This window comes from Panicum virgatum, chromosome 3K, assembly GCF_016808335.1.
Source record: "Panicum virgatum strain AP13 chromosome 3K, P.virgatum_v5, whole genome shotgun sequence".
NCBI lineage: Eukaryota > Viridiplantae > Streptophyta > Magnoliopsida > Poales > Poaceae > Panicum > Panicum virgatum.
The window spans coordinates 58,166,583-58,194,562 of record NC_053138.1 but is presented as its reverse complement, the minus strand read 5'-3'; the positions used below and the strand labels follow the sequence as shown (position 1 = coordinate 58,194,562).

At 42.1% G+C, this 27,980-nt stretch overlaps 4 protein-coding genes, 1 long non-coding RNA gene and 2 other non-coding genes across 9 annotated transcripts; 3 read left to right on the top strand and 4 right to left on the bottom strand.

Annotated features, from left to right (window-relative positions):
* The first annotated feature begins 2,012 nt into the window (after positions 1–2,012).
* Positions 2,013–7,439, top strand: LOC120699898 (probable galacturonosyltransferase 13). The gene is made up of 6 exons (XM_039984012.1): positions 2,013–2,762; positions 4,108–4,166; positions 4,255–4,410; positions 5,115–5,702; positions 6,098–6,400; positions 6,739–7,439. The coding sequence occupies exons 1-6, from the start codon at positions 2,552–2,554 to the stop codon at positions 7,027–7,029; spliced, it is 1,608 nt and encodes a 535-aa protein (XP_039839946.1). The 5' UTR covers positions 2,013–2,551; the 3' UTR covers positions 7,030–7,439.
* A 189-nt stretch (positions 7,440–7,628) lies between these two features.
* Positions 7,629–11,628, bottom strand: LOC120699897 (heparanase-like protein 2). The gene is made up of 10 exons (XM_039984011.1): positions 11,279–11,628; positions 10,302–10,524; positions 10,178–10,214; positions 9,754–9,937; positions 9,428–9,576; positions 9,100–9,330; positions 8,806–8,995; positions 8,599–8,724; positions 8,416–8,515; positions 7,629–8,247 (listed from the first exon to the last, which is right to left on the bottom strand). Exons 2-10 carry the CDS (start codon positions 10,512–10,514, stop codon positions 7,855–7,857), a joined length of 1,623 nt encoding a protein of 540 aa, XP_039839945.1. The 5' UTR covers positions 10,515–10,524; positions 11,279–11,628; the 3' UTR covers positions 7,629–7,854.
* Positions 11,629–14,247: 2,619 nt separating this feature from the next.
* LOC120699895 lies at positions 14,248–18,109 on the bottom strand. 3 transcript variants are annotated; one of them, XM_039984008.1, is made up of 3 exons: positions 17,591–18,109; positions 15,425–16,918; positions 14,248–15,010 (listed from the first exon to the last, which is right to left on the bottom strand). In XM_039984008.1, the coding sequence occupies exons 1-3, from the start codon at positions 17,673–17,675 to the stop codon at positions 14,511–14,513; spliced, it is 2,079 nt and encodes a 692-aa protein (XP_039839942.1). In that variant the 5' UTR covers positions 17,676–18,109; the 3' UTR covers positions 14,248–14,510. The 3 variants fall into 3 exon arrangements, with proteins under 3 accessions (XP_039839942.1, XP_039839943.1, XP_039839944.1); XM_039984009.1 differs by having other exon boundaries at positions 17,889–18,108; XM_039984010.1 differs by having other exon boundaries at positions 17,923–18,108.
* Positions 18,110–19,973: 1,864 nt separating this feature from the next.
* On the bottom strand, positions 19,974–20,832 carry LOC120699893. Its single transcript, XM_039984007.1, has 2 exons — positions 20,577–20,832; positions 19,974–20,500 (listed from the first exon to the last, which is right to left on the bottom strand). Exons 1-2 carry the CDS (start codon positions 20,682–20,684, stop codon positions 20,213–20,215), a joined length of 396 nt encoding a protein of 131 aa, XP_039839941.1. The 5' UTR covers positions 20,685–20,832; the 3' UTR covers positions 19,974–20,212.
* Positions 20,833–22,342: 1,510 nt separating this feature from the next.
* Positions 22,343–23,927, bottom strand: LOC120699894. The gene is made up of 3 exons (XR_005685718.1): positions 23,170–23,927; positions 22,999–23,085; positions 22,343–22,399 (listed from the first exon to the last, which is right to left on the bottom strand). It is a non-coding gene; the product is annotated as an uncharacterized LOC120699894 (long non-coding RNA).
* A 3,597-nt stretch (positions 23,928–27,524) lies between these two features.
* On the top strand, positions 27,525–27,598 carry TRNAP-UGG. The gene has a single exon. It is a non-coding gene; the product is annotated as a tRNA-Pro (tRNA).
* Positions 27,599–27,729: 131 nt separating this feature from the next.
* Positions 27,730–27,803, top strand: TRNAW-CCA. Its single transcript has one exon. It is a non-coding gene; the product is annotated as a tRNA-Trp (tRNA).
* The last annotated feature ends 177 nt before the right edge of the window (positions 27,804–27,980 follow it).

Below are 27,980 nucleotides of genomic sequence, written 5' to 3'. Positions count from 1 at the left end.
CCGCCACCCCGGCCGGCGGCGACCCCGCCGCCGACCGCCCCGCCCACCTCCCGCCCATCCCGTGCCGGAGAAGAAGGTGTAGTAGAGTTACTTTTTCTCTCCATTTTATTACTTTCTGTGTGTATTTCATAATGTAACAAGAGGGCTCTCCAGTTAGTGCTAAATGGAGAGGGCTCTCCGTGTAGCATGTGGGTTCAGAAAACAGCACTTGTTTCAGGTTGCGTTGAAGAAACAACACCTTTTAACCCGCATATCCATGAAACAACACTGCAAGCATCTATGCAACTTACGAAGCAACACTGGTGCTCAATTTTTCCGCTGTTCTTTTTTCTTGAACGAAAATTTTCCGTTGTTTTAATTCCCCACACCTCGCAAAAGACCGAGTTGTCCTTTGTATTCATTGACTGATTACCCAGTAAATCCTTTTTCTTTCAAGCTAGAATCAAGCTAACCAAAATTTATGTGTGCTAGTGCAGTATGAGATGCGCATTAATAGTAGTTTTGCATTTTGTTCTATTTTTATGCATTCCTATATAGATACAATATGTATTTCGGTTAGTCAATTAACCAAACTTATTTAACATAATGGATTTTAGCCGATTATTAGTTTTCTAGCAAATTTGATGGCCGTTTTGTTAAATTCGAAATTCTTAATAACCAATTTGACCGAATGTCCGGTCCTAGGAAGATCATGAATTGCACATACTACTAAACCTGGTGTGAAAAGGCATAAAAGATATTGATTCTGGTGTAATTTGGTGAATATGCACGCATCAATACTCGAGGTTCCATGCAATTCGCTTAAATAAAATTCAAATATGCATAGAATATTCACATTTGTATGCGGTGTTAAATAAGACTGGTACGTTTCTGATGAAAAGATTTTCCCATGAAAAATTTATAAATCATGTAAAATTTTGATTATTTCATTAACTATGAATACTTCTTTGACCACTAGAAAAGAAATCCAGGGGTTATACGTGACAAACTCTGAGAGACAACAATGACTACCTCTCGTATCATAAAAAAAATTGATCCTGAATCTATAGATAACGTAACACTTCTTTAATCTATTAGAAATTTATATCATAGTGATTTATGACCACACTATCTACAATAAAGTTCTGATACAAAACATGTAGAGAAAAATGCAATGATCATTTTCGATAGTCCATGGTTAAAAAAAAAACTTACATGGCTGCGTACTTGTCCAAGCCTTCAAGGGACTCCCTCTTCTTTCCAGAATCAATCGGTGTGCTTGGTTTGACTAGAGGTGGTAATGGATCATGATTCTTTCACAATACAACTTGATCTTTTTATATTTTTAACTCAAAATTATATAAAATAAGAATCCAGCACTTTTAGAGCTTGATCTTTAGATTATCTAGCTAAAGAAAATAAGGCCCTTTACCACCTTAGGCCCAACGTGAATGATGCACTTGGCTCACTGCCATGTCGTGTCGGTGCCGCCCTATTCATGAGGTCAAATTGACACAGGTTGAAGGGAATGTTGTAAAAGGCGTGGTCGGGAACCAGCTTTTATTCAGCGTTTGAAGTCAATTGACACCGGTAAATTCTATCCGATCTAAGACCTTGAGTGATCTACAAACCCTCTATTTTACGTAAAACATTTGAAAAATAATCAAAACGGTAAAATTATAACAATACAAAGAAATTAGAGTACATCTTAACAAAAGAACATGCTCGCATCATTTTCAGCGAATCTACGAGCACTCAAAAAAAAAGGAAACCCTTCCATCTGTGGCAAACTGGCAACTGGCAACTGGCAACTGGCGAGAAATCAACCCATCGTGCTGCGTTCTGCGGACTTGTCCGAGTCATTCGTCGTCTTCCTGGAACCACCAACCCCGTTGGGTCTAGACGTCTAGTCCGAGCCGGGCCTCTGACCCAACCACACCACGCACACGCCGGACGGGGCTCCGACCCCGCGCCGACCTGACCGACGCACTCGGGCTCGCTGCCGTGCCGTGCCGCCCTGTTCATCGGGTCAAATCCCTCGTCTTCTTCCTCGCTTCCCCTCTCCACCTCCTCCCCACTCCCCCTCCCCCGCCTAATCCCCAATCCGGAACCTCACCGCCGAGAACCCCAGATCAAACCCCTCCCCCCGCCCATTCACATTCCCATTCCTCTCGCGCGATCCAGCCTTCTTCCCTGTCCGCCGGAGGGAGGACAAGAAATCGGGCCAGGAATCTCACCAGCCACCGGGGGGTTTCTTGATCCGGGCGCGGGATTGGTCGCGCCCAGGACCCGGAGCAAGGCGAATCAAGAACGCCCCGCGGGTGCCAGGGCCGGGGAGCAATCAAGATCGTTTTTTTTCCCTTCTTCACCTTCTCTTGAGGGCTGTCGGTTCTGTTCCCCTCCCCGCGCGGCAATGCCGGATCCGGCCGGCGGCGCCCCCCGCCCCCACACCGCCGGGCTGGCATGCCCCGCCTGAGCCACCCCGCCGGCCGCCGCGGCTCCCGATGCTCGTCTGGTCCACGGGGGCGGGAGAGGGAGCAGCGGCCGTGCGCGTGGGCGGCCGCCAGCGAGGATGCAGATACGCCTGTCGCCGAGCATGAGGAGCATCACCATCTCCACTAGCCATGGCCTGCTAGACTTTATGAGGCTCAAGGCCGCCGCGCGGCACTTCTCCTACCGCACCGTCTTCCACACCATCCTCATCCTCGCCTTCCTCCTGCCCTTCGTCTTCATACTCACCGCTGTCATGACGCTCGAGGGCTTCAACAAGTGCTCCTCCCTAGGTACCTACTCCACAGAACCCGCAACCGCTGCTGCTGCTACTGCTATTGAAATGATGCATATAGTTACTTCCATTCCTTTCTTGGAATGATCTTCCGTTATTGAAAATGCTGCGCTTTGCTACTTTCAATCCTGAAATCACGATATGCTGCGCAATGTTAGTACGGGACAGTTTAGGTAATGCACTGCCTGACTAGATATGCTCCTCCTTGTGCTCACGTTTGCATGAATTGTGTGGTTTGGTCGGTGAATAACGGGAATGTAGCTGATAAATTTGGCATTTCAACCGGAATTCTTGTTACGTTGCACGCACATGTAACTGCATTAGTCATGACTCTCGTGACTTATACTTTCTGTTGCTAGAATCTAGGGCCTCTTTGGGCAGCTTATTTGGTCGCGTACCTGCTTTGTGTGCAATTAACTGCCAACATGCCAACTTGGTTTCCTCGTGCTTCCAGAGAACTCTTATTTTGGCCTATGTAGTATGTACATTAAAGGTACTCCAGAGGAGGATGCTTACTGCTTATGCCCCATCTTAAGTAGTTGCTAAGGTTGCTTTACGAACACGTAGGACTTCCGTTTTAGTACATTTGTGTTAGATTTGAAGCTGTTGCAGAGAGCAATAGTTCGTTTGCAACTTGAAATGCAACACCTGGATGAACCATTTCTTCTAAATGTATAAAAGTTTATAATATATCTAACACTACGTATAGTACAATTTGAGATCTATTTGCCAGTTTTAGTACATCATAATCATACTTGATACATTAGTTAAAGTGCCTCTTGCAAACGGGTGTCTAGCCGGATTGGTTAGGTGGCCTCAGTAGCACTCCTCAGGGCCTGGGTTCGACTCCCGGTGGGAGCAAATTTCAGGCTAAGGTTAAAAAAAAATCCCCTCGCTTGCCTACACGCCAAAGCACATGGAAATAGGTCCCAGCTCACCCTAGCCCGCTCTCACACAGGCTACAGTATGGGTTACAATGCACCTGTGTAAGGGTGGGGCAGGGGTTCGGGGGTTTTCTCGGCCTGCGTGAGAGGTTTTTGTCTTACATTAATGCTCGGGGGCAGCTTGCCCCTCGCAGGTTGAGTTTTTTTTTTTTTGTTATAGTGCCTCTTCTAACTTTCAGAATTCCATTATATACTTAAATAAAATCTTACATAAGAAAGAATTGTCTATCGTTGCTGCTGGTTTAAGGCAATAGGCAAAAGCATGGGGTGGTTTCTCATTATTTGGATATTTGTTGCGGCATTTTATATTCAATGCTGAATTCTGTATATAAAACGTAATTGTATAATATTTAATGTCTGGTCAACAACTTGTTACTAATCACCAGCTGCTATTATCAGATTGTCTGGGAAGACGGTTAGGTCCACGCCTTCTTGGTAGGGGCAACGATGGTTCCATGGTACTTTTATGCCCTTTAATCATCTCTGTTCTTCTATTTTGAGTATTTGCTTTATTTATTTGATTGAATTTTATGTTCTAATTTGCAGAGGCTTGTGAGGGATTTGTATTCAATACTTGATGAAATAAATTCTGAGGAAGCTCCTGTTGATTTGAAGGTTCCAGAATCTTTTGATGAATTTATCTGGGATATGAAGAATAATGATTATGATTTAAGGTCATTTGCTTTTAAACTAAAGGCTACGGTAAGCTAGCTTCTTTCTTTCTTTTCTCCACTGTATTTAAACATTGACAGTACAAGCATTCTGCTTGCTTTTGGCAGTAAACTGTTAGCCTGTGTCAGTTCTTAGTTAATGTGTTTGGTGATTCGCAAACCAGGTTGCCACAGGAACTCAGTGTCCTGCTCTCTTGCAATTCAATGAATGTATCACCCATGCTTTGCTGTGAGATTATTTGTTGATGTTTTCTTGTACTGTAGACATTAATGAAAAGATTTATATACACTTATATCTTGTCCAAAGGTACTATATGAATGTTTTCTTTTTCTATGAAAGGATGTCTTTCATGTAACAATGTATATGGTTTCAGTGCTTCACAAAACGCTTCTATCTAATTGAACCATCTCCTAAGTATTTTCAGTTCTGAAGGTTAATAACTTGATTGAATGATGTAATGAGGATGCTACACTAGGACCCAATTTTTTAGTAAAGAAAGCCTCAATCTAGCTGCCTCTAAATCTGCAGTTGTTTTTACAACAGATCAGTATGGCCTTTGTGTAGAAACTATTAACCTTTTTTTGCTACTTACACAGCATCCCACAAAGCTCATGCACTTAATGTGAGTGATCACCAACCTAAAGTTTTAATATCAGCTAGTGTTCCATGAGGTCGTCTATACAATTTCTCTGCTTCAGTCTTATACTCATTTTCTTTATTGTTATGCCATGCAGATGGAGAGCATGGATAAGGAATTGAGATCATCAAGATTATCAGAGCAGCTAAACAAACACTATGCAGCAATTGCTATTCCTAAAGGCCTTTATTGCCTTTCATTGCGTTTAACCGATGAATACTCCTCAAATGCCCTTGCAAGGAAACAACTACCACCCCCTGAGTTGGTGCCTCGTCTTTCGGACAACTCCTATTACCATTTTGTTTTAGCATCAGATAACATCCTCGCAGCCTCAGTTGTGGTTAGATCGACAGTTAGATCATCACTGAAGCCTGAGAGGATAGTCTTCCATGTTATTACTGACAAAAAGACCTATCCTGCCATGCATTCATGGTTTGCTTTGAATTCTCTCTATCCTGCTATTGTTGAGGTGAAAGGTGTGCACCAGTTTGATTGGTTAACAAAAGAAAATGTTCCTGTACTTGAAGCTATAGAAACTCAGCGCAGTGTCAGAGATCGTTACCATGGAAATCACCTTGCAAGAACCAGCGCTAGTGACAGCCCAAGGGTCTTTGCAGCTAAACTGCAGGCAGGAAGTCCAACATATACTTCTGTACTCAATCATATTCGAATATACTTGCCTGAGGTATTACAATTTTCTTCTGGCTATTATTCTAGCTCTTTATTTTCTTATTACAGTTTTGTCAGCTCTGGTGTATTTGAAAGCAAGTAAATCATGCATAGTACTTGATAGGATAGAAGGATGGGCTCAAACTATGAAACACGCAAAATAATTGAAGTATTTTTTTAGCTTTGTACTCCATAAAATTAGCCACTTTGAACATGTTGTAGTTAGCTGGTCCTGCTGGGATCAGGAAGCAATTGATGCTGAATAAATACATTTTTCCTTGTCTTCAGATATCTGGAGCTTTCTCTACTTATAGATACAAAATTTGTATATGGGTGCAATTTGTTCAAAGTGCGGTCCTTTTTGCTGAAAATTCCACAATTACATGATTTGACTGTAATCTGTAAATGCAGTTGTTCCCAAGCCTCAACAAGGTTGTGTTTCTTGATGATGATGTTGTTGTCCAGCATGACCTATCACCACTTTGGGATATTGATCTAGCTGGGAAGGTTAATGGTGCTGTTGAGACTTGCAGAGGTGGAGACAGTTGGGTGATGTCTAAGAGGTTCAGGAATTATTTTAACTTTTCTCATCCCCTCATTGCAAACAACTTTGACCCTTCAGAGTGTGCTTGGGCATATGGCATGAATATTTTTGACTTGAATGCATGGAGGAAGACAACAATCAAAGAGAAATACCATCATTGGGTTAAGGAGGTAACGATAGATTTTTTTTTTGTTGTCATTTCATAGTAAAACAGGTGAACATATACAACTATTAGAAGTTTAATATGCCCCGCATTTGAACTTAATTAGCTTTTACTGGTACGAAGTTCCAAAACAGACCAAATAATGAAAATCAATACATGTCTGCTGATCGGCTTGAGAATTAAAAGCTTGGTCGAAAAAGCATGTGATAGCTACTTCGTAATGAGCAAAATTCTATTAGTATTAATTTCAAGTTTAGTTGATTATAGAAAATATCTGCAGTCTAGTCTTTATATTTTTTGCATTTGAATGTAACTGATGAGCTTTCATTACTCATTTTCATGCAGAATCTAAAGTCAAACTTCACACTTTGGAGGCTTGGAACATTACCACCGGGGCTTATAGCATTTAAAGGCCATGTTCATCCAATTGATCCATCATGGCATCTGCTAGGCTTGGGTTATCAAGAAAAGACAGATATCAATAGTGTTGAACAAGCAGCAGTTATACATTATAACGGGCAAAGTAAACCATGGCTGGAGATTGGTTTTAAACATCTTCAGCCATTTTGGACAAGACATGTGAACTACTCAAATGAATTCATAAGAAACTGTCATATAATGGAGCCTCAGTTGTAGATTGTCGCCACAAAATAAATAAAAGCATATATTAAGTGAAATTAAATTCGTTATTTGGAGACCGACATCAGAGAGTTTGTGAAGGGTAACCGGGGAGCTTAGTAATCCCCCAGACGGTTACAGGCGCTGATGGAGAATACTTGATGAACAGAAAGGAAATGTTTTTTTCACCCATTTACTCTAGGACCCCTTTCTTTTAATTTATTCCGTTTGTATCATAGCTCATGAAATTACAATATTCTTTAGGATGGCTCTTTTGTATTTGATGGAGCAATATATATGTTGTCTGATTTGGCAGAACTGATGGTAGCCCCATCACTATTGTAATTGATGAAGAGTATACACAGTTCGCCATGTGAACAGCATGGGATTTTGATTTTGCGAAGGGAACCTTGTAGACTCGCCCCTTATTTTTATGATGTCTAATCATCCCAAAAAGATTAACCATGTATATGTGCATGCATTCCATTTGAATATATTTTTTACAGAAGAAAACTGTGAGTTTGACTAATTTAATCGGTGAGAAGATCAATACAGCTCTGAACAAAAGTATAATTGACTCACAGTTCAGCAAGTTTGACGGCACACTTTTTCAGGAATTATATTGATACGAAGGAAAAGACGAACAAATCTTTTTGGAGATGTTGATGAATTGTTCATCGAAGGCACGAGGCATTGACATGGATCAGTATAACATTGGTAACCAGGGAACTCTATTTGTTGGGAAAATGTGGCCCCCAATTGGGACACAGATCGTCAGAAAACAAAAACACGTATCTTTACAGTGTCCATGCTCTTCACTCTTCAGAACATCTCTACAGTTAATCATCGACCACAAGCTTCAGCCTCGAAGTCTGGGAACACGATGAACGCAATGGTCAGAGGAGCAACATAGATTGGTGAATTGACAGAAACTTCCACAGGATATAATGGAGGGATGTCACCATCTTCAGTGAGTTCTAGAGGAACTCCATTCAGGAGCATGGTCCGGGCAAAGGGGTTCCCATCTTTCGCCGAGAGATGGTACTCTTCCCTCTTGGAATACCCGTCTGAAGCTTTGCTCCCGACCCAAGAAACCGTCCTTTTAAGGCCACGGACAAACACATTGTCCCTTCTGATCCCTTGCCCCTCTGCGAGATTGACATTGAGGTCGTTCCTGACTGAAACCATGAATCCCATGCTTTGGTGCAGGTTCAACAAGAGGAGTGCGACGCCCCCCTATAGCAAGAGCATTTTGAGAGCGATGAGATCAGCATTGGTTGAATGTCCACTTATGCTTGCTAACAGGCTGAAATGACTGTGCATTACAGTTCTAATATGTCCTTGGTTGTTTCAGTTTGGTGGGCACAAATGGTGAGTAATCAAAATCTTGGGGAAGAATTATACCTTCTGCTTCCCGCAATGAACATAAGCACGCAAGTATGAAGAACCACTGATGTCTGTGGAAAGAACTCCTGTCCCCATGAGCCGATGCCACAGCAAGGCACTGAACAGATACTGTGGTTTAATCCAATGCATATGGAAGTAGTAAAGCAAGTTTGTGGCGGCATATTCATTACAGAAACTTGCCTGTAGTAATCCGGGTTTGGTACGAAAGTGTCAGTGTCAAGAAGCCCGTAATTGCCACCAATCAGCGTCTGTCTGCAGTAAACCTTGGTGTCATACTTTGCTGATTGCCCAAGTTGATCAAGATACCTAGTTGAAACAGCGAACATATGAACAAAATAACAAAATAATTGGGGTGAAGACAGGACTACTGGTTCATCAGACACTCACCAGAAGCTATTCAGGAAAGTATTAGACACGAGACGGCTGCCGCTGTTATATGCGCCACCAGCTTCCCCAACCCATGGAGCAGACCATGGTCCATGGCGTTGTATTGTTAGTTGGAGACTTCTGAATGTGTCGGAAGTCCGGCTCAAATATTGTGGGTTCAAAATTCTATCTGGAACTTGTGGATCGTTACCTGATCAACATTCAAGTTACCAGAATTGTCTCATCTTGGATGTAGGATAGAAAACAGAGATTGGTCAAGGAGTAGTGCCAATTTTATGTCTGAAAAGGACTCACCAGCACCAAGGTTGTAAATATGATGAGTCATTGCATTGAGAACATTTGGCCCGGATACCTTAAGAAGTTGAGCAAACCATTTTTGGTCATAAAATCCTCCTGGGGCTACAACCAGTGGTTTCCTGGAATCTCCATATAACTCGTTGATGATTGTTTGGAGTTCAACTAGGTCCTTTCCATATTGTTCAGCTCCCACACTCGCACCAATTCCACTTCCACTCAATTCATTACCTATGACATGAGCACAACATCTAACATAAGCACTACATGGATGGAAAATATTCCCAACTTTGAGAGCAGCAAATAAGAATGGCATCACATTGCATACCAAATTCCCAAGAATCTATAGGATAGTTCATTGAAACTGTGTATTCCATGAACTCTCGAGCATTGCTCGAATTCCAAGGACCTCCCCAAACACTTCTGCTTATCTGCCGTCGTCCTTGAAGTGCATTAAGACCAAATGTAACAACTGCACTGAAAGTATAAAACAAAATAGATTATGGCCAAGGAACAGAATAAGGATATTCCTAATGTGAAGTTCTGTTCTCATGTAAAAGTTTCAAGATGTGGTATATTCAACAAGCCATGCTATAATAAACATCCTAAAGAAAATGCAGAGCGCAATAAACAACAAAAGAAGTAAGGGCTCACCCTGTATTCAGGAACAGATCATTAATAGCATCCCATCTTTCCAAGGTTATGCATCCTTGAGAAAACCCAAACAGACCGCCTGAAACCTTAGTAAATGGATCGCATGGAGATCCCAAATTTGGTGTGCCATATAGCACCTGATCTTGTAAGGAGCCTCCGACTCTGATTCGTAGTGGGCTAAAGGCTACAAGAACAACAGTGGAAAAGGAATAAGTTCATGACGAAATATGCTGAAGTATCATCAAGAATGCAGACTGCAATTGAGAAATGGCACGGGTCATATGGTACATTTCAGCAGTAAATCAATTTTACATTAGATTACAAATCAGCATGAATTGTTATCTTCTTCCAATAGATGGGTTAAGTAGATGAGAAGCTCCTCCTATTTTAGAAAATTATTCTATTAAGTAGTTCCAATATTCACCTTGAATAGCTTTAGCCAACAAAGGATTAGTCAAGTCCTGGGGAGATTCACAAAAAGAACAAAAATTAGTTCTTTTCTGATACAACAAACACCACATGACAAAAAGCATAATCTTGGAACTTACCAAATTTAAGACAGAAGCCCTTCCCCATGGACATTGGTCATAGTTACACTTCTCTGGGGGCCACCAATCAATGGTGGCGCAGACAAACTCATCGCTGGTTGAAGCAATTGTCTCAGAGCCTCGAACAATTACAGTCACATCCGAGTAATCCTCTGATCGAACCCGTGCAGGCAGGCAGAGAAGAGGCAAGAGAAAGATAAACCATAAGTTCATGCTTCAGAACCTGCAAACGGTGTGGTCCGACAAAAAGGACAAATGGAACGGCTCAGACCTACTGCAATGCTGTTAATGCAAGGGAAATAGTTGGTACTTCTTTTAAAAAAAAGAAATAGTTGGTACGAAAACGTCTAAACTTCTACTCCATTAGTAGAGCAGAAAGCGACTCCTGCCGTTTCAACTTGGTAATATTATCTGCTTTTATTTTAATGGGTCATTCGTGGAACTGTTCTAAGTAGACCACTTTGTTGATGTCTCAATCATGAATGAAACTATGATTTGCCGTTTGGCACTGAGGCACCTCCAGATATCTCCATTTAACATAGTATCAGGATAAGTTCTTCCATCTATATCTTCAGGTAGAGAAAATATTTTTGTTTTCATGAAAGCAGGAATTTCATCGGTTGAAGAGGGAAGCAAAATCCTTCAAATCCAGGAAATGCCCGTTTCGGATTCCCGGAAAAGAGCGTGTGATATTGAAGAAGTGAGACCATTTGACTTGTAAATTAGCAACGGACCTAATCTCTTCCCAAATCTGACGAAACCATTTCTAAAAGTCGAATCGATGGAGACTGAAGAACAAGGTTTTTCTCCCACCGTAAAACTGAAAGAAAAATGGAATGGAGCAAAGCCCAAGAAAAACCCAGAATCCGACCCTCAGATGAACCACGAGCACTCTACCAATCAAGAAGGTAAACTGCGTACTAAAAGGAACTGAATTAGACTGGAATTCAAGAGACACCAGGCAGGGAGGGCAATACCTGGACACCCGCACCCGACCCAAGAACGCCCGCAACTCGGCTCAGCGAGCTCCCAAGAACGTCAAGAACAGGACCCCCTCTCCTCCCAATGCCGGCGGCAGTGCAAATCAAGAAAAGCTCCAACCTTTCGCCGCAATCCCAACCCCTCGTCAGCCAGAACCAGGCCCGGAGAGTGGGTTCTATGATCGCGCGGAGCTCGTGCTGTGGATGAAAGAGTGGAGTGGGGGGAAGGGACGGGGAGATTCTTGAGGAAATCTCGGCGGTGGTTGCCGCTACGCTTTATACTACTACTGTATAATCTTCTAAGCTACTCCCTCAGTCCCTCTCCCTCACCTTGCCGAAAGCTACGCGGCTCCCTCCTAATTAAGAAGCAGTAGTGGCATGACTGCTACTACCAAACAGTGATGGTTTTGTTCGCATCACTCGTGTCCGGAGAAGTCACGCGGCTGTGTTGTTTCTTCCGGAGGGCTGTGCGTTTGTTTTCTGTGCAGAGAACACGGCGCCTGAATCTGAATGCGACAGAGCGGGGATTAAAGAATCCGCGTCTGGAAACAAGTTTGGATTAGAAAAGGGCAGTGACCAACTTCTCCATACAACCTATAAAAATTTCAATCTGAGTCATTGGATTAACATCCAAAGAGTATGGAGGATTGAGTAATTTTACAATCTGAACCCACCATTAGATTGGGTAATCACACTTTTACAAATCACCCCTCCCACCTTTATGCACCCTTCCCTTTAGATATTGATTTGATGATCTAGATTAAAGTTTTTATAATTTGCACGGAGAAATTGGGTTGCAGCTGATCTGTTTTGTTTTCTTAGAAAAAAGGATGGCAGCCGTGCAGAGATGGGATCAAAGGGCCCAGATGCCTTTTCATTTACTTCCTCGTTTAAATCTGGAGATAAATTGTTCATAGGCTCTTTTGATCCCCTTGTGAAAAGAATTCTGCTGAAAATGGCGAGTCAATTGTGGGCAATGGCATCGGACTTGGTAAGGAACATTTTGCTCTGAGATGGAAATTTCTCAGCAGGTAGTAGCTAGATGGGGCTTCCTGCTCCGGTCAACTGTCGCAGCCGGATGCCATGCAACAATGGCAATGGTCCAGACATGTGGGCCCCAATGCCCAACAATGGCAATGGTCCAGTCATCTGCAGAGCCTTTTTCGTGGCTTTCCTTTTTTTTTCTTTTGGCTTGCTTACTGCCAGGATAAGCATGTTCTACCTCGTAATGATGAAAGAAGCAAGCATCATCAAAGATAATACGATCAGGGAAACGGTAGATGGACTTCTTTGTCATCCATGGCTTGAAGAAAGAGCAAGCAAGGACTTGGTTTGGACTTTGGAGGCTTCAGGGAAGGGATGTCTACTTGCTGATGCAATTGCTAATCAAGCAAAGTCCAAGTCTTACGTTTGATTCTCAGATGGAGAGGATGGATGAGGCCGGGTCGGCGTCATGAAAGTATTTTTTTTTTGAAAATAATCGTCATGGAAATTAGAGATGGACCAAATCCGCTTGCTTCACCGTTGGTTGTCGATGCAAAGAGGTGCTTCCTGTCCACTTTCCCCATCGCGTAACTTGAGCCCTGTTTAGTTGGTGAAAAAGTTTGAGTTTTGGTACTGTAGCACATTTTATTGTTACTTGACAAATAATTTCTAATTATGGACTAATTAGATTTAAAAAATTATTTTATACTAATTAGTTAGACTGTGTAATTAGTTGCAACCTTCGTCTGATCCCTATCTTTAGGCCTCTCACGTCAGGCCCTACCATGATGTGCATGTGATGCAAATGGCCACTATGTCTAGTGCCCAATTCTGTCAGCGTTAGTTTGCGAATGGTTAGCTGAAACTCGACATGGTTATTATTTCTCTGATTTGGTTATCTTCACATAATGTTACTTTATGTGCAATTCAACGAAGTTTTGACCTGACTTGATTTGATCCTTGCATGTGCAGTGGCTGCAGGACACATGGTCCAAATGAGGCCATGCCACGTCAGGCATGCTCATCCATCTCCATCAAATACAAAGCACGTCTCTTGCAAAAATTAGGATATACTAGTATAGGCCATGTTCATGCAGCTTGGTATTATTTTGGATGCCTCAACTGCTCCAAAATCATAATTTAGCTGGTTGGTTCCGTGCTGGACCTCTCTAGCTGGCTACCTGCTGCGTCTTCTTTCAAATGTTGACTTTGAATTTTTAGCGCATCCATCCTGCACATATAAAAATCCAAATTTGGGCCGGGCATCATGCCTTTTCACGTTTTCTTACTAACTCAAATAATAGTGTTACTCCAAGAGTTCTTGTGTTTTTAAATTCGCATGTCCAATTTGCTTGATTGATCCACTTGGAGAAGCTTGGATGCCTCCATGGAACATTCTTGTTAGCAAACTACTCCAAATTGGCAAGTTCCAAATCATGACCTTCCAAATTGCCTGTTGGACTAGTCTGGCTGGCTGCTTCGTTCTTCCGTCGAACGTTGACCCTGAATTCCATTTCGTTTCGTTTTTCTCCGTCCGGAAAAGAAAAATCCAAAATGGGCCTGAAAAAAAAGAGAGAAAAATCCAAATGTGGGCCTGGCGGCCGGCCCTTTCCACTACTCCAACATGTTGCTCCAAGGGCTCACGGTTAGCCGCAGCAGCGTTGGGTTTGACCAGGTCAACCCAAACCATCTGGCTTTGACCCGGATTCTCCACGGTCAACGGTCCAGTCAAGCCAGCAAGAACGATTAAAACGCTCTCGAAACTTGAATTGGAGCAAGTGCAAGATATGACTTTTGAGCTGCACTGACCTTTGCAGCTGCCATGTAGGAAACAATGAAACATGAACATGTTTTCCATGTCAGTGAATGCGTTGATGTGATTTATGCAGTGTAATTGTCAAAAGAAAAGGAAGTGTCATCATAAGATTAGTACCCTGCTCAGGAATCCACTGAAACAAAGTTAGTTTAACAGTGCAGCACCATCAGTGTAACTTGCTAGTAATTCGTCTGCAACAAAATGCCAAGCCTTGTACAAATACAAAACTGTATAAACTCTTCTTTGGTCTACGACCGAGGACAAAAACTCCTATTGAAAAACTGAAGTTTTACAAGCCTTTCTTTCTTTCTTTCTTTCTTTCTTTCTTTATTTATTATTTTGTTTTGCGATAACAAAGGCAAAAGAGAGAGCAAAACCTCATTTACAGTAAAAAAAAAAAGGGTCCAAACATTCAGATCAAGAAAAGCCTCATGGCGCCACGCTTGCCGCCGCCACCGGAGCAGCAGCCTTGCCGGTCTCCTGCAGCGAGATGACGGTCTCGAAGGCGCCGACCAGCGCCTTCACCTTGCTCTTCCTCGCCTCGGCGACGAGCCGGCTCGCCGTCTCCTCGATCACGTTGTTGAGCAGCACCTGCTCCTGCTTCTTCGTCTCCTCGCCGTCCTGCCGCCGCCGCCGCAGCACGACGACCTCGGCGCCAGCGTCCCTCGCCGCGGCGCTGCCGCCGCCGCTCCTCCTGCCGGTGATTCTGATGCCCCTGCTCCTGGCGGCGCTCGCGTCTGCCGCGGCCATGGCGGGCCTGAACCGGAGCCGTCTCGGCGTGCTGCTGCTGCTGTCGTCAGGGTTCAGCACCTTGCCCCGGCGGAACGTCAGCTTGCGAGGCTGCGACGCTGGTGCCACGGTGCTTGAGGGGGCGATCGGTGCAGGCTTCGCTCTCCTTGCGATTGCAGTTCTTGAAGTGTCAGGTTTTTCTGTAGAATGGAAGAATTTAGTTGTCATCGTGCACGACAAGAATTTAGTTTACATCAAAGAAGATTTGTAAATGATTAAAACTTGGATTATGCAGCTTCAGAACAGGCATTTACCAAAAACATTCAGAAAAGAATTATCCAAAAAAGGGCGATGGACAGGTATGGTTGCAGTTTACATTAAGAATAAGAAATGCACCTAATTCAGGAAACAAAAATATCTGCATTGAGATGGGACGCACAGTGTTGTAGATTTGTACAATGACTAATTTATTTTGTTGCACAACGAACACTGTAAAATGAGCATCTAGCACGGGCCTTGTGAACTAACATGTTAACGATATTAGTATTGAAAGCAATTAAGCAACCTATGATATAGGAAGCAATCATGTGATTATTTGGGAGACGCCGATGTACCTTTGCGTGGAGGACGGCTCTCTTTGTTGTTAACTTCTGGTTTTCGCACTTTTGGTGAAGCCATCTTCAAAATTTTCTCCTTGGCATTCTTAGCATCAGCGGCTGAATTTTCTGTTTCAGAAACCTTCTTACTGCTCTTGATTGGGGGAGCAATTTTGTCTTTTCTGATTGATTTCAACCTGAGGCTCGAGATGGACTTGCCAGACATGTTTACAGAACGAGACAGTTTCAGTGGACCTGGTACCACCTTCTCATCTCCCTTCTTTCGCAAGACTAGAACATTCTTGACAGCATTCTTTTCTGCCATCCTTCTTTCACTCTGTTTCCCTGATGAAAGCGGTGGAGAGGGAGCATTTTTCACTGTCTGAGACTTCAGCTTTGCTAACCTAGCAGGTTTGGCAGCTGAATCGGTTGCGCTAGAGGATGATGGTACTTTGATCTCCTTAACTTTTGGCGCAGCTGACGCAACAGTTGAGCTGAATTTCCTCTCCGGGTTACTGAATTTTTTAGTAGCAGTAGCATCTGCAGTTTTTGTCGTTGTCTTTGGTCCACTGGAGCTTTCAACTGCTGCATCAGTAGCTTTCAGATGCGATGCTTTTCCATTTCTCTGGCTTGAGACAATATTCCTGGATATACTTGATGTCGTTTTCACCTTTGGTTTTACAGGTTCATTAGCTGAGCTCTTTGATTTAGTACCAAGCGCAGCCTGTTTGTGCTTCTCTGATGCTATCACAGCCTGAGTAGTCCTCTTATCTGAACTTGCACAATCATTTGCTGATTGATCAGGTACATGATCTACAACTAGTACATTGTTAGCTGGCAGAATGGCATCCTCAGTTTGTTCGCCAGATTCATCAATGTCCTGGATAGCTAATGGCATCTCCATCTCAATGCTTTCAGCTCCATTCGATGAAACTCCATCTTCAGAGTCTGCCACATCATCGTGAGTGATGACGAAGCATTCTGCATCAGTTGGCTGCGTTTCAGCCACAATAGGTTCAGATGCTTGACCTGACAAATCTTCCACGCAGGAAATGCTGTCAAAATGATCAGGTGCTCTTTCCAGTGGTGCCTTGGGATTGGTGAGTTCAGGCTTACCAGGAGCAGTAGCATCACCATCATTTTCATGAGAATTTTTCAGCTTTTGGTCCTCCTTTCTTGGCCTGGAAGTTTTTGGTAGTCTGATTTCGACTGGGCTGTGTTCATGATTTCCAGCACTCACACGACGCAATTGCTTGCGACTAATAGGCCAGTACTTTTTGGGTTCAGAGGAATGCTTGATCCCATACTTGCAGTTGTCATGGCAAGACCTACTAGACGCTCTTAGGTAATGTGGGACTGGCTTCTCCTTCCTCTTAACATCAGGCGGCATGCTGGTGCCATCTGCGATTACTGGAGAGCTTATCATGAGGTCTTCACATTTTGGTTCAGCTGATGCAGGAGTTGAGGTGATGACCTCTTTGATCACTTCTTCAGTCATTTGAAGCACAGAAGCTGCAATTGAAGACACAGATGTGAGCGCCACAAATAGTTGGGATACCAAACACAAACAAAAACACACAATGGCATAATGTGTATCTGCAAATTAAACAAGCCCTATTTTCAAATCAGAATTATTGCCATCTTTGGCGTGTTATATTTTGCTAATGAATACACTTTTTCAAGGTGTTCATCACCTGCTACTAAGAAATTGTTATGGAAGTACACAAGCATTCATTGAGCTTTAATTTCCCCTTCAGTTGAACTAATTCTCACCAAACATAAATGCTAAAACATTTTCCCCAACTTGATACCAGAAGGCGTTTGCAAGAAACTCGATGCAAGTCAACCATGCATGTTGTGGCACAACTCCAACCATACACCAGAATACAGTGGACCAAAAAATAATTCAGAGTCCAGAATATTCGCAAGCACGCCTCTGTATTTTAATCCTAACTAGCAAATCTGGCTAATCATGCAGTGTTACTTTATTCAGGAACCTTTTATTTTCCTTCTGCTATCGTGCTGTAAACACTGCAATCAGATTCTTGAAAAAACTTTGTACAGCTAACTAACTCCAATCTACTTGACATGACTGACACTTGTGGGTTAGCCTAGTTCACAGCAGTACAACTCTCAACTCATTCTCCAATCAACATTAGCAAGAAATGTCAAATGATGCCTCACCAGAATGAAAGAACTGAGCAGGGGCATCAAAATAAATCATATCTGAAAAAAAAAACCGCACCAACATGAACGAAGATCGCAACATGAAACACGCAATGTTTCTGCTCCCGCTGCGTGTTTTCAAGAGATATTCTACAGGGGATTAACAAAAATGAAAAAGAAACTCAAGAACCTGATCGGATCAAGGAACCTGATCGGATCGTCTTGGTAACAGAGTACCAACGACGGTAATCTCCGGGAAAACGAAGGAAAAGGCAGTCAGCCGTCAGAAAGGAATCTACAAGCCAGTAAACCTCACCTCTCGCCGATCCTTGATCGAGATGCAGACTCGCCGGCGAAGAGACAGCCAGAAGACGGCGGCGGAGGCAGAGAGGCGCCGGGACGTGCGATCACGGAAGGAATGGCTCGCCTTGTCGCCGCGCCGCCGCAGAACGGACGAGCAGCTGGTTGGGAGAGGGAGATTAGGGGTCGCTGGTTGATGAGTTGGAGCCTTGCCGGAGGAGATGGAAAGGGAGGGAAGGAGGGAGGCGAGGTGTGACTTGTGAGGGAGAAATTGTGAGGGAGAAAAAGGCAGCTGCACAGGGTCCATGGACCGGTAGAGGTGGTTTTCGGTTTTCAGGTTTTGGGAGTTGGATGGTGGTTCTGAATGAAGGTTGCAACAGATGAACAGAATTGCACACAAGGGTTGGAAGGTTCAGAGTCTGAAAATAGGGTGTTGGAACGAGATGGAGGGGATCTCATACGTATTGAAGTTTGAGATTTGATGTTGACTTGTTGAGTGCCCGGGTTGGTTTGGGTTTAATTTACATTTGACGACCCAATTATATGAAATTATTTATAGGAGATGTGGAGATAATCGTCGTGTAGTAGCCTATTAGGGTTTAGTTATTTCTTTTAAGACAAGCGTGTATTTTTCCAATTGTGTAGCTGGTGAATTTTCAAGTCTATCAAGAAATGATGAGTTTATTACAAAATCGCGACCCATTTTCCTCTTGTCCGTGTCATGTAGTAGGGATTTCCTAGTGTTTCTCTCTTAACAAAATAAAAAATAAAATAAATAGATTTTATAAAATAATTAATTTTGCCAATAATACATAGAGTTTTGCTTCACATTTAGATTTGTTGTCCTTTTAAGAACCTTTTCGCTTAATTCCCCTCTAAGGGGATTGGAGGGTAATGTGGAATTCTGACTTATAAGAGATCTGTTCCTTTCTCAATTTTTTTCAATCCCCACCAAACCAAACAAAGCTTTAAAATGAGATTCTTCACCTTCCAAGACCTTTGGTAAAGAAACATAGAATGCAGGATAAGGAAAATAGAATGTGCAATAAGCAAGCAATTTTGTCAGTTCAATACTCCCTCCGTTCCAAATTATAAGTCATTCCAAAAATCTTGGAGAGTCAAACAATTTCAAAGTTTGACCAAAATTATAGAGAGAAATATAAAAATTTATGGCATCAAATAGGTGCACTATGGAAATATAGCTAACAAAGAATCTAATGATACTTAATTGGTATCATAAATATTATTATCTTGTCATATAAATTTGGTCAAACTTGAAAACATATTGACTCTCCAAGATTCTTGGAATGACTTATAATTTGGAACGGATGGAGTATTTATTACGAGATGTAACTTCATCATTGAAATATGCTAGTATCATTATATTTCACATTTTGATAGGTCTTGTATTGAAGAAGTTGATTGCCCATTTTTTGTAAAATCAAATCTTACGACAAGGCGTGACATCACAACATCAATGCTAGTAGTTCATAGGCCGAGCCCATGCGTGCAGAGCTCAATGGCCCCATCTCCATCAGTCCATGAAGCCAACCCATTAGGCTGCGTAATCAGACTAGGACGGATGGCATCAGGCTAACTGAACCCACCGACCTCCCATCTCATCTCCATCTAAACCTGTCCTCACTTATTGACAAATCATCACCATGTGATTCTCACGAGAAGACAATTAACTAACCATTTGGCCAACACCATCAGTACTCTTGCTATTTGTTTATGTCCATGCAGTATGCAGTACTGCCACTTTTCTCAACTCTACAGTGTAGTGTGCCAAATGCAAACTTAGAGAGGGGGAACCGGCATTATTTTTTTATTTTACTATTTCCTTTTTTCAATACTGTAATTTTTATTAAAATTATTACTTTTTAAGGAGTTAGGCATGAGACGGATCCTTTCTTTGCTCATACTATCACTGGATGATCATTTTGTGGATAACGTAAAGAGTTTATATGAGTGTCAGTCAACAAACTCAATAGTTGGCACCACTAATGGCAGTTCACCTATAAGCAAAAGGGACGCCAATTATTAATAACATAATATGGATTACTTTTTTAATTAAAAAGAGGTAACAGAGACTAGAACATGAAGCATGAAAATCCAACTCAATAATAAGGTATCCAATAAGAAGGGGTCCAACAGATATACATGGAAAGGGGCTAGAAAAAGCACAAAGTACACAACCCACTATCAGTCAACACACAAGTGCTAATCGAGTTCATAAGATTATAAACACTAAATGAACAAAGCTTCAAGTCTTAAGTGATACTTATTTGAAGCTACACTAAATGAGCAATCCCTCACTGCAAGCCTGCACGGCTACACCTACTTCTCTTTCTTATCTTTCTCCAAAAGCTTTACGTAGTACTGGACCAACTCTGTAATTATTTTCAACTCCTTCAATGTTGTGTAGGCACCTTTTACAGTTACAATCCACACAAACAGTAGTGCTAAAAAAGACTTGTCAATCGCTAAACCTTTCTTGTTCAAGAACTCCGAAATCCTATCCCTTGCTCCCAGCAACAAAGAGAGACTTAAGATCCCAATCACCTTTGCAGCATAAGCAAGTGATGGCTCGGCTTCAACAAATATTTGGGTGGTCTTCGATAGTGCCTAAGAATATTAAACAGGAAATTAAGCAGTCTGTTTGTCATATAGATAGTAAACTTTTTATCAGACTACTTCTTACCTTTATACGGATCATATTGCGAATGGCACTTGATGACAAGTTGTCATCCTTCCCTTTCAAAAGCAAGTACTGGACTTGTACCTCTATTAGCAATGGTACTATATACATGTCAAAAAGTTTTTGCACTGAGATGTAGCTTCATTGTGAATGGTTTTTCCTGGTTCTCAAACAACCCAAAAATTTCCTCTCTGTTCTTGAGCCGTAGGGTGTTTTCATTAGCTTCAGAACATGTAACCAGCTTCCTTAACTTTTCAGCATTCTGAAAAAAAAACAGACATCCAAATTAATAAAGTAACTGCATTGTTCAATCTCAAAATATCATAATTGAAATGCACACTTGCCTGCTCTTTGATGGCATCCTCAAAAAGATCAGGAGACTCCCTAAATTTTGCCTCAGCTAGAAACATACTATGATGTACTCTTTTGGATAGTTCCTGCAGTATCAGTTAACAATTTCAGAGTGACCAAATTTGGAACTACAAAGAATTGCTGAATCAAACTGAAGCAAACTATATACTTTCATAAAAGGAGAAATTTTGGTTTCATGACACAGAAAGATCCCAATTGCAAATGTATACATGCTTAGAAGTATAACCCAGGCCTATGAAGCGAAAAAGGTCCAAAATGCCTATAATGGAAAAATTATAATGCATATATCTCATATAGGGCAACAGATTCACACCTCTCCCCTTTGCTATATGAGTTGCTTCATTTCTCTCTCACCGTCTCTCTCACTGAGATTGAGATCCTCAGTTTCCCAATCTAAAACCCTCATAAGCCTTCTCTCAACTTCCAAGGCTCTCTCTTGCTGTTCAGAGAAATTCCTATGACACTGGTGATTTCTTCATCATTTTCAAGCCAACAACACAGCTCTCCCTACAGCCAACATAGCCTAGTCACCCCTGCGCTGCTCACGCTACTTGCCTTTCACACCTCTACCAATCACCACTAATGAGCCCCATTGGGAAGGTCTATGTTTCAGAATCAACAATCAATGGCGTTTGGATCAGGGAGCGCAAGCAGTACGAGTCAGCCCGAGAGTGCTGCTCAATATGAGGGTGACTGGACAGATAGTGGTAGCAATGCCAATGGTGATGACATAAGCGCCAGCGAGGAAGGCACATAATGTTTTATCGACAATGAGAAATCGATGGTATTAAAGTGTATTGAGTCAATTCAGTAGTATATTCTAAGAAACAGGATCTTTTTTGTGTGGTGGAACCAAAATTACAAATATAGTATATTACGTATATTGCAGCAAAGATATGGCAAAACATAACAACATTAGAATATTAACTATAAATAATAGAATCTTGAGATAAATTGTTTGATTTAAAGTACTATGTAAGCATATAAACAAAAAAGTATACAAAAATTGAAATAAATCTCACCTGTAGGACCTTGGTGTCAGAAATGGCACAGAAGCCATTTTCACCATTGCTTCCTGACTTTGAAAGTTCTGGCAACATTTTTCTGAAGTATATGTATTGAGTTGCATGCACCGACCAGTTCAACCCAAAAGCTTAAGCTGATGGGGAGAGGTGGGCAATTCACTTATATTCCAACACTCCCCCTCACGTGGAGGCTCCCTCAGGCCTCAGACGTGGAATAGGAGCGAGCAGCAATTATTTTATTTAATCGCGCTAACCAGGATTCGAACTCGAGACCTCTGGCTTTGATACCATATTGAGTTGCATGCACCGACCAGTTCAACCCAAAAGCTTAAGCTGATGGGGAGAGGTGGGCAATTCACTTATATTCCAACAATATGTCTCCCATATAACTTTGTTGAAATTTATAGTCCCAGCAAAAGAGTGTAGAACCTGACCAAAAAGATAATTTCCTTATCATGGATCATGTTATGATGTTTGCTGGAGTCACTGGTGGATTAGACTTGATATTATCAAGGAAAAAGGTAAAACCAGAATGAATCCAGATATCAGAATGTAGTGATGACAGAGTTTCATTAAGTATATGTCCCATGTAACTTTGTTGAAATTTATAGTCCCAGCAAAAGAGTGCAGAACCTGACCAAAAAGATAATTTCCTTATCATGGATCATGTTATGATGTTTGCTGGAGTCACCGGTGGATTAGACTTGATATTATGGAGGAAAAAGGTAAAACCAGAACAAATCCAGATATCAGAATGTAGTGATGACAGAGTATTACAGATGCTTCGCGTTGGATGGCTATCTTTCTAATATAGTATAACAAACATCAAATCCTTCCTAAATTTACTTTGCGGGTCACTTCTGTTATCTGATTCTTCTTTAATGAACCCCATCCCAATGGAAAAGGACACTTCAAAAATTCAAATGGGATATAGCATGTGGCAATGCATTATCACATACCGACGATTAAGTGTTACTGGATATCCATCAAGATGGGAGTATAGGTATATGGAAAGATGGTATACTCACATCGGAGGACTAAAACCTTGGGAGTACAGGCTCCAGCACCACTTGGCTGAAAAAGAGCAACTCTCCATGCCTCTTATACCTTCCAGCCTACATAGTTACAATATGAGGTACTCAAATTAGCTTCTGACCATTATACTACTGAACGAAGTAACAAATCGATTGCTGACTTACCCTTGCATGTGCTTTTTCAGTCTCCTGCATGATGAAGTCCATCAGGCTTCCATTGAAACCAGGGACCTCGCAAGACTCCTTACTGTATGTTTCAAGGTTCATTGGTAACTCAGATCTCTCCAGTAAGCTGTAGAAGATCCTATTATCCTGTGTCATTAAAGATTCTCTAATGAACTCCAAGTTCATTGCATCGTCGTCTGAAGACTTAGGCAGCAGAACATAAATGTCAGTTTTAGACACAAAAAAGTACAGCATTAGAAGAAAAAAATAAAGGCAAAAATGCAAAGAGAGACATGTGGCAGGAACTAATCTGGGAGCGTAACAGATTGAAGCAAAACAGCAAACAGGTGGCGGGCGCGGGTGCAGCCAAGTCACAGATGCCGAGCGACGGGTGCCGCCGCCGTCAGAGGTTGCAGAGCATGAAGGATCGAAGAGTTCTGAAGTCTTGGACTCTTGGTTAAGAAATGGCGGGACATGGGAAGTAGTAGTTCGGGGTGGTGGTATTAGCCGTTGCCGGCGGCGGGATTGTGGCGGCGTGTCTGCGGAGCTGCTGCTTTTCTTTTTCCGGTTATGCTGAAATAGGCTGGGCCGGACCTTCCTTTCCCTTGTTCTCTCCTCTGGCCCACAAATCTAACAGTCCAACACCTATCGCGGCCCGCAGCTCTTCCAATGCAACGATTGGGACTGGCAAAGCGATCAAGGAAATACTCCTAGCTAGATATAAATCTACCCCTCAAAAAAAAAAACCACGGCAACGAGTGCTGCTCTCCACCCAATGGCAAGCGATCGACCACAAGCCCCGATGAGTAGCAAGTGATATCTCCATTCAGACTCCGAGTAGCAAGCGAAACATTCAGACTCCGAGAAGCCGAGCGCTTAATGGCCATCCGAACAGGGTGAAAGTTTTCTTACCCCGACGAGTTGAAGAAGGCCCCGACGAGCAGATGGTGGGGGCGGCAAGTGTCACGGTTGGAGGAGAAGCCCGTCCCCCACATGCTACTGGAAAACAAGAGAAAATACTCCATTATTATTTGTTAGAACGATTCGGTAAGAAGAATCTGATAACGAAACATGTTATATATATAAGGTGAAAGTTTACTTGCTGCATTTGGAAATCCTTACGAATTGTATTGTTACCAAACATTTGGACATATATATATATATATATATATATATATATATATATATATATACATATATATATATATACATATATATATATATATTTCTGTAAATTGCTCAGATTTGATTTGAATTAATGTTGCTTGAGAATGAAGTATCATGTCCGAACAATTGTTAATTATTCGCCTGATGGGAAATATGTGGTTTCCTGTCAAGTTTTATTGACAAAGAAAGAACATTTCCCTGTCGGCACAATTTATTTTTGTGTGGGTTTCGACCAACAGGGAAACAATGGCCAGGTCTGGTGGTTTGGAATTTCCTTGCGTGTGCTAATAATTTCCCTATGGGTTTTTGTCAACAGGAAAATGAAGACTAGATCTGGCGGCTTGGAATTTCCCTGAGGGAAGCCCACCGACAGGGCAATTGTAAAAACCCTCAGGAATAAAAAAACCGACGGGCAAATTTTTCTTTCCCTGTCGCTATATCCCTGAGGGTTATTCACTGTCGGTGTACACATAAAAAAATTATTTTTCTATTTTTCTGTCGGTTTTTTTATTTCCCTGTGGGTATGTTCACCCCGAGGGAAATTCCAGTTTCCAGTAGTGACAACTGGAAATCACGATCAAACCAGAGGAGGGACCTCCCTAAACCAAATCAATCCAAAGATGATCTCAAACCCTTGGCAAGCAGAAAACCAAAGCGCGCGCGCATCAGCCAAAGTCCCAAAAGCATTCCTCGATCTCAAACCCTTGGCAAGCAGAAAACCAAAGCGCGCGCCGCACATCAGCCAAAGTCCCAAAGCATTCCTCGATCTCAAATCCTTGGCAAGCAGAAAACTAAAGCGCGCGCACATCAGCCAAAGTCCCAAGCAAAGCATTCCTTGCGCGTCTTACCCTGAGGGTCTGGACCCCGCCGCGGGAACCAGCGGAGCCGGCGCGCGCGCAGCGTGGGCGTCACCGCGGGAGCGGCCATTACGGGGCACTCCGACCCACAGCGACAACGAGAGCCGCGGCCGCAGCCCCCCAAGGCGGTGCTCCACCAGGGAGCAGCAGGCGCACGCCGGCTTGATAGCGCCGAGGTCCATTGGCACGGAAGCGATCGCGGAGGTAGCGGCTGAGCGGGAATCGTTGGAGAGGTCGGAGGTGGTGGCCGGGCAGGGGCGGTGGGGAAGAGGAGGAGCGGGACGGAGCGGGGTGGGGGTTTAACACGCCAGGTGGGAGAAGATTTGAGAACGATGAGCAATGCCGTGGTAGTGCAGCTGGCCCCAGGCTCTGTGTTGTTCCCCCACGCCAAAACGCCTGCATGCAACATACATTTTGTTTCTTTTTTTATTTTTATTAATTATTGCAATCTCTCTGTCCACGAATGTTGGGCAACAATTTTAATTTATCTGGGCACGAACCATATTCACTGATTAGCTAGACGGATCATTTTTTTTCGGAAAAGCTACACGGAGAGGGCTCTCGATTTAGGATAAATCGAAAGCCCCCTGTTACTTCTACCAGTAGATGGCTAGTAACAACAAAGAGAAGAAAGTAACAAAATAAAATCAACAACTCCGGCGACGGGATTCGAGGTTCTATGAGGGCGGTTGGTGGGCGGGACGGATGGCGGCGGACGCAAACTTGTAAGGGAAAATAACAACTTGTTGATCTTTTTTTTTTTGCAAAATATGAGAGATGACAGAGGTAAGCTCGCAAAGTGTATTAGCTGGGCGACCATCAGTATTCATGACAAGGTTGCAAAGCTCCCATCAGAGCACTTGCCCAGAAGGTTAATCCATTATCCATTTTTATATTATTGAATTTTGATCGTCTAACTTTTCTTTATGTGAGCTCCTTTAAAATTTTTACTTTGCATCATGGCCAGCATATTATATATGTGATCTATATAATTGTGAATTTGTTATATTTCTATGGTGCAGGAATGCTTATTGGTATTCAAATAGTAATATGAGAACACTTAAATTACTGTACACTAAGTGAGAGTTTTCGTATGAACAACAGGTTTATGCTAGCGAAGTAAATGGTGTGAAGGTTGCCACCATAAAGCAGACAGGTTTATGCAGGATGGTTGATACACTCATTTCTAATCTAGATAGGTTTGAGGAATTCTATAGTAATGGAAGTTACATAGCAAAATGTGGAGCGTGTATAAATCTAAGTGTTAGTGATTCTATCAATAATATTTTTTAGGATGATTGTTGACTTTCTTCTGATGCATATTCTCTTCATTCATTGTCAGTTTCGTAACAAAAATTATCAGACAAGATTTTTCCTATTACTTGATTCTATTGCTTTTAATTGCTGGACTTTGATTATTCTTGTTCCACTGTTAGGGTTCTGCAGAGGATGCAAAAATTATGCAAAGGTGAGGTGGCCGCAATGAGGGGTTCTAATGGTACCGAGTCAGGGGCTTCTGCAAGCTCCCTAAGACTGGCAAGATGGTTCTCATGTAAGTTAATTAATGTGAGGTAACTGTTATAGAATTCTTAATAGCTTTCCTGGCAATGATTCAAAAACAGATCATCTTATATTATGAGCAATATAGCATTTTAAATTGATCAATAATTTTTGAATCCTTAACTTCCATGATTCGTTACTGTTTGGCGTATGTGAATATGTGAATACGCTGGTATAATTTATTAAACATTAGCTCTCAATATTTTGTTTCGTGCCTGATTATTGTAACATTACACATCAACTACTGTTGACGGATGGTCCTTCAATGTACCATGATTAGCCAAATGAATCTGGGCATCGGGATTATCTTTAATATGTCAAGTGTGTGTTAATCATAAAATTTGAAGGGGGTCTGAATGCTGCATTGCTTAGAAACAACATCCCGCATTGAAAATCCTCCTTCCGTATTGGAATACATATATGATCAGATACTCTTGCCCAAGATCCTTTGTATTTCTTTTGTTTAGGCAAAATTCCTAACTAAAAAAACAAAATCAATATTCTATATATATAGAATGAATCAGAATAGACGATATTTTCCTATCCCTAAAAAAGATGACCCCTTCTTCCTATACATTACTAAGGAATAGGAATCCTTCTTTTCTAGGTGAAATTCGACTGGATTTTAGATGTATACCCTTCCTTGATTATATGAGACCAAAAACAAGAAATGACAAGAAAGTTCTATATAGATAGAGAAATAGAAGAAAATTACGATGTGGAAAACAAGAAAGGAATTATGTACAATGGCATTGTACAACAATTTGGAAAAGGGATGTAGCGCAGCTTGGTAGCGCGTTTGTTTTGGGTACAAAATGTCACAGGTTCAAATCCTGTCATCCCTACCTATTAATTCTCGCTTCTTTATGGGCAGTAGCGGGGAGATCGATTAAAGTGGGTATAACTTGAATTTGTAGATACTATACGGACGTGAGACACGTTAAGAGTAGAAAAGGATTTTCTTTTTGTTTTGAAAGCGCTCTTAGTTCAGTTTGGTAGAACGCGGGTCTCCAAAACCCGATGTCGTAGGTTCAAATCCTACAGAGCGTGATTCCATATATCTTATGTCAAAACAGAGTAAAATAACTTAAAAAAAAACAAAGTAGAATTGCAACTCCAATTTGACCTCCTCCAGACCAGAGAAGAGAGGAGGTCAATCAAAAAAGAAATATTACTCAATCAAAGATCCAACTGATCCCCACGCTTGTATTGCAAATACGCAGTCAC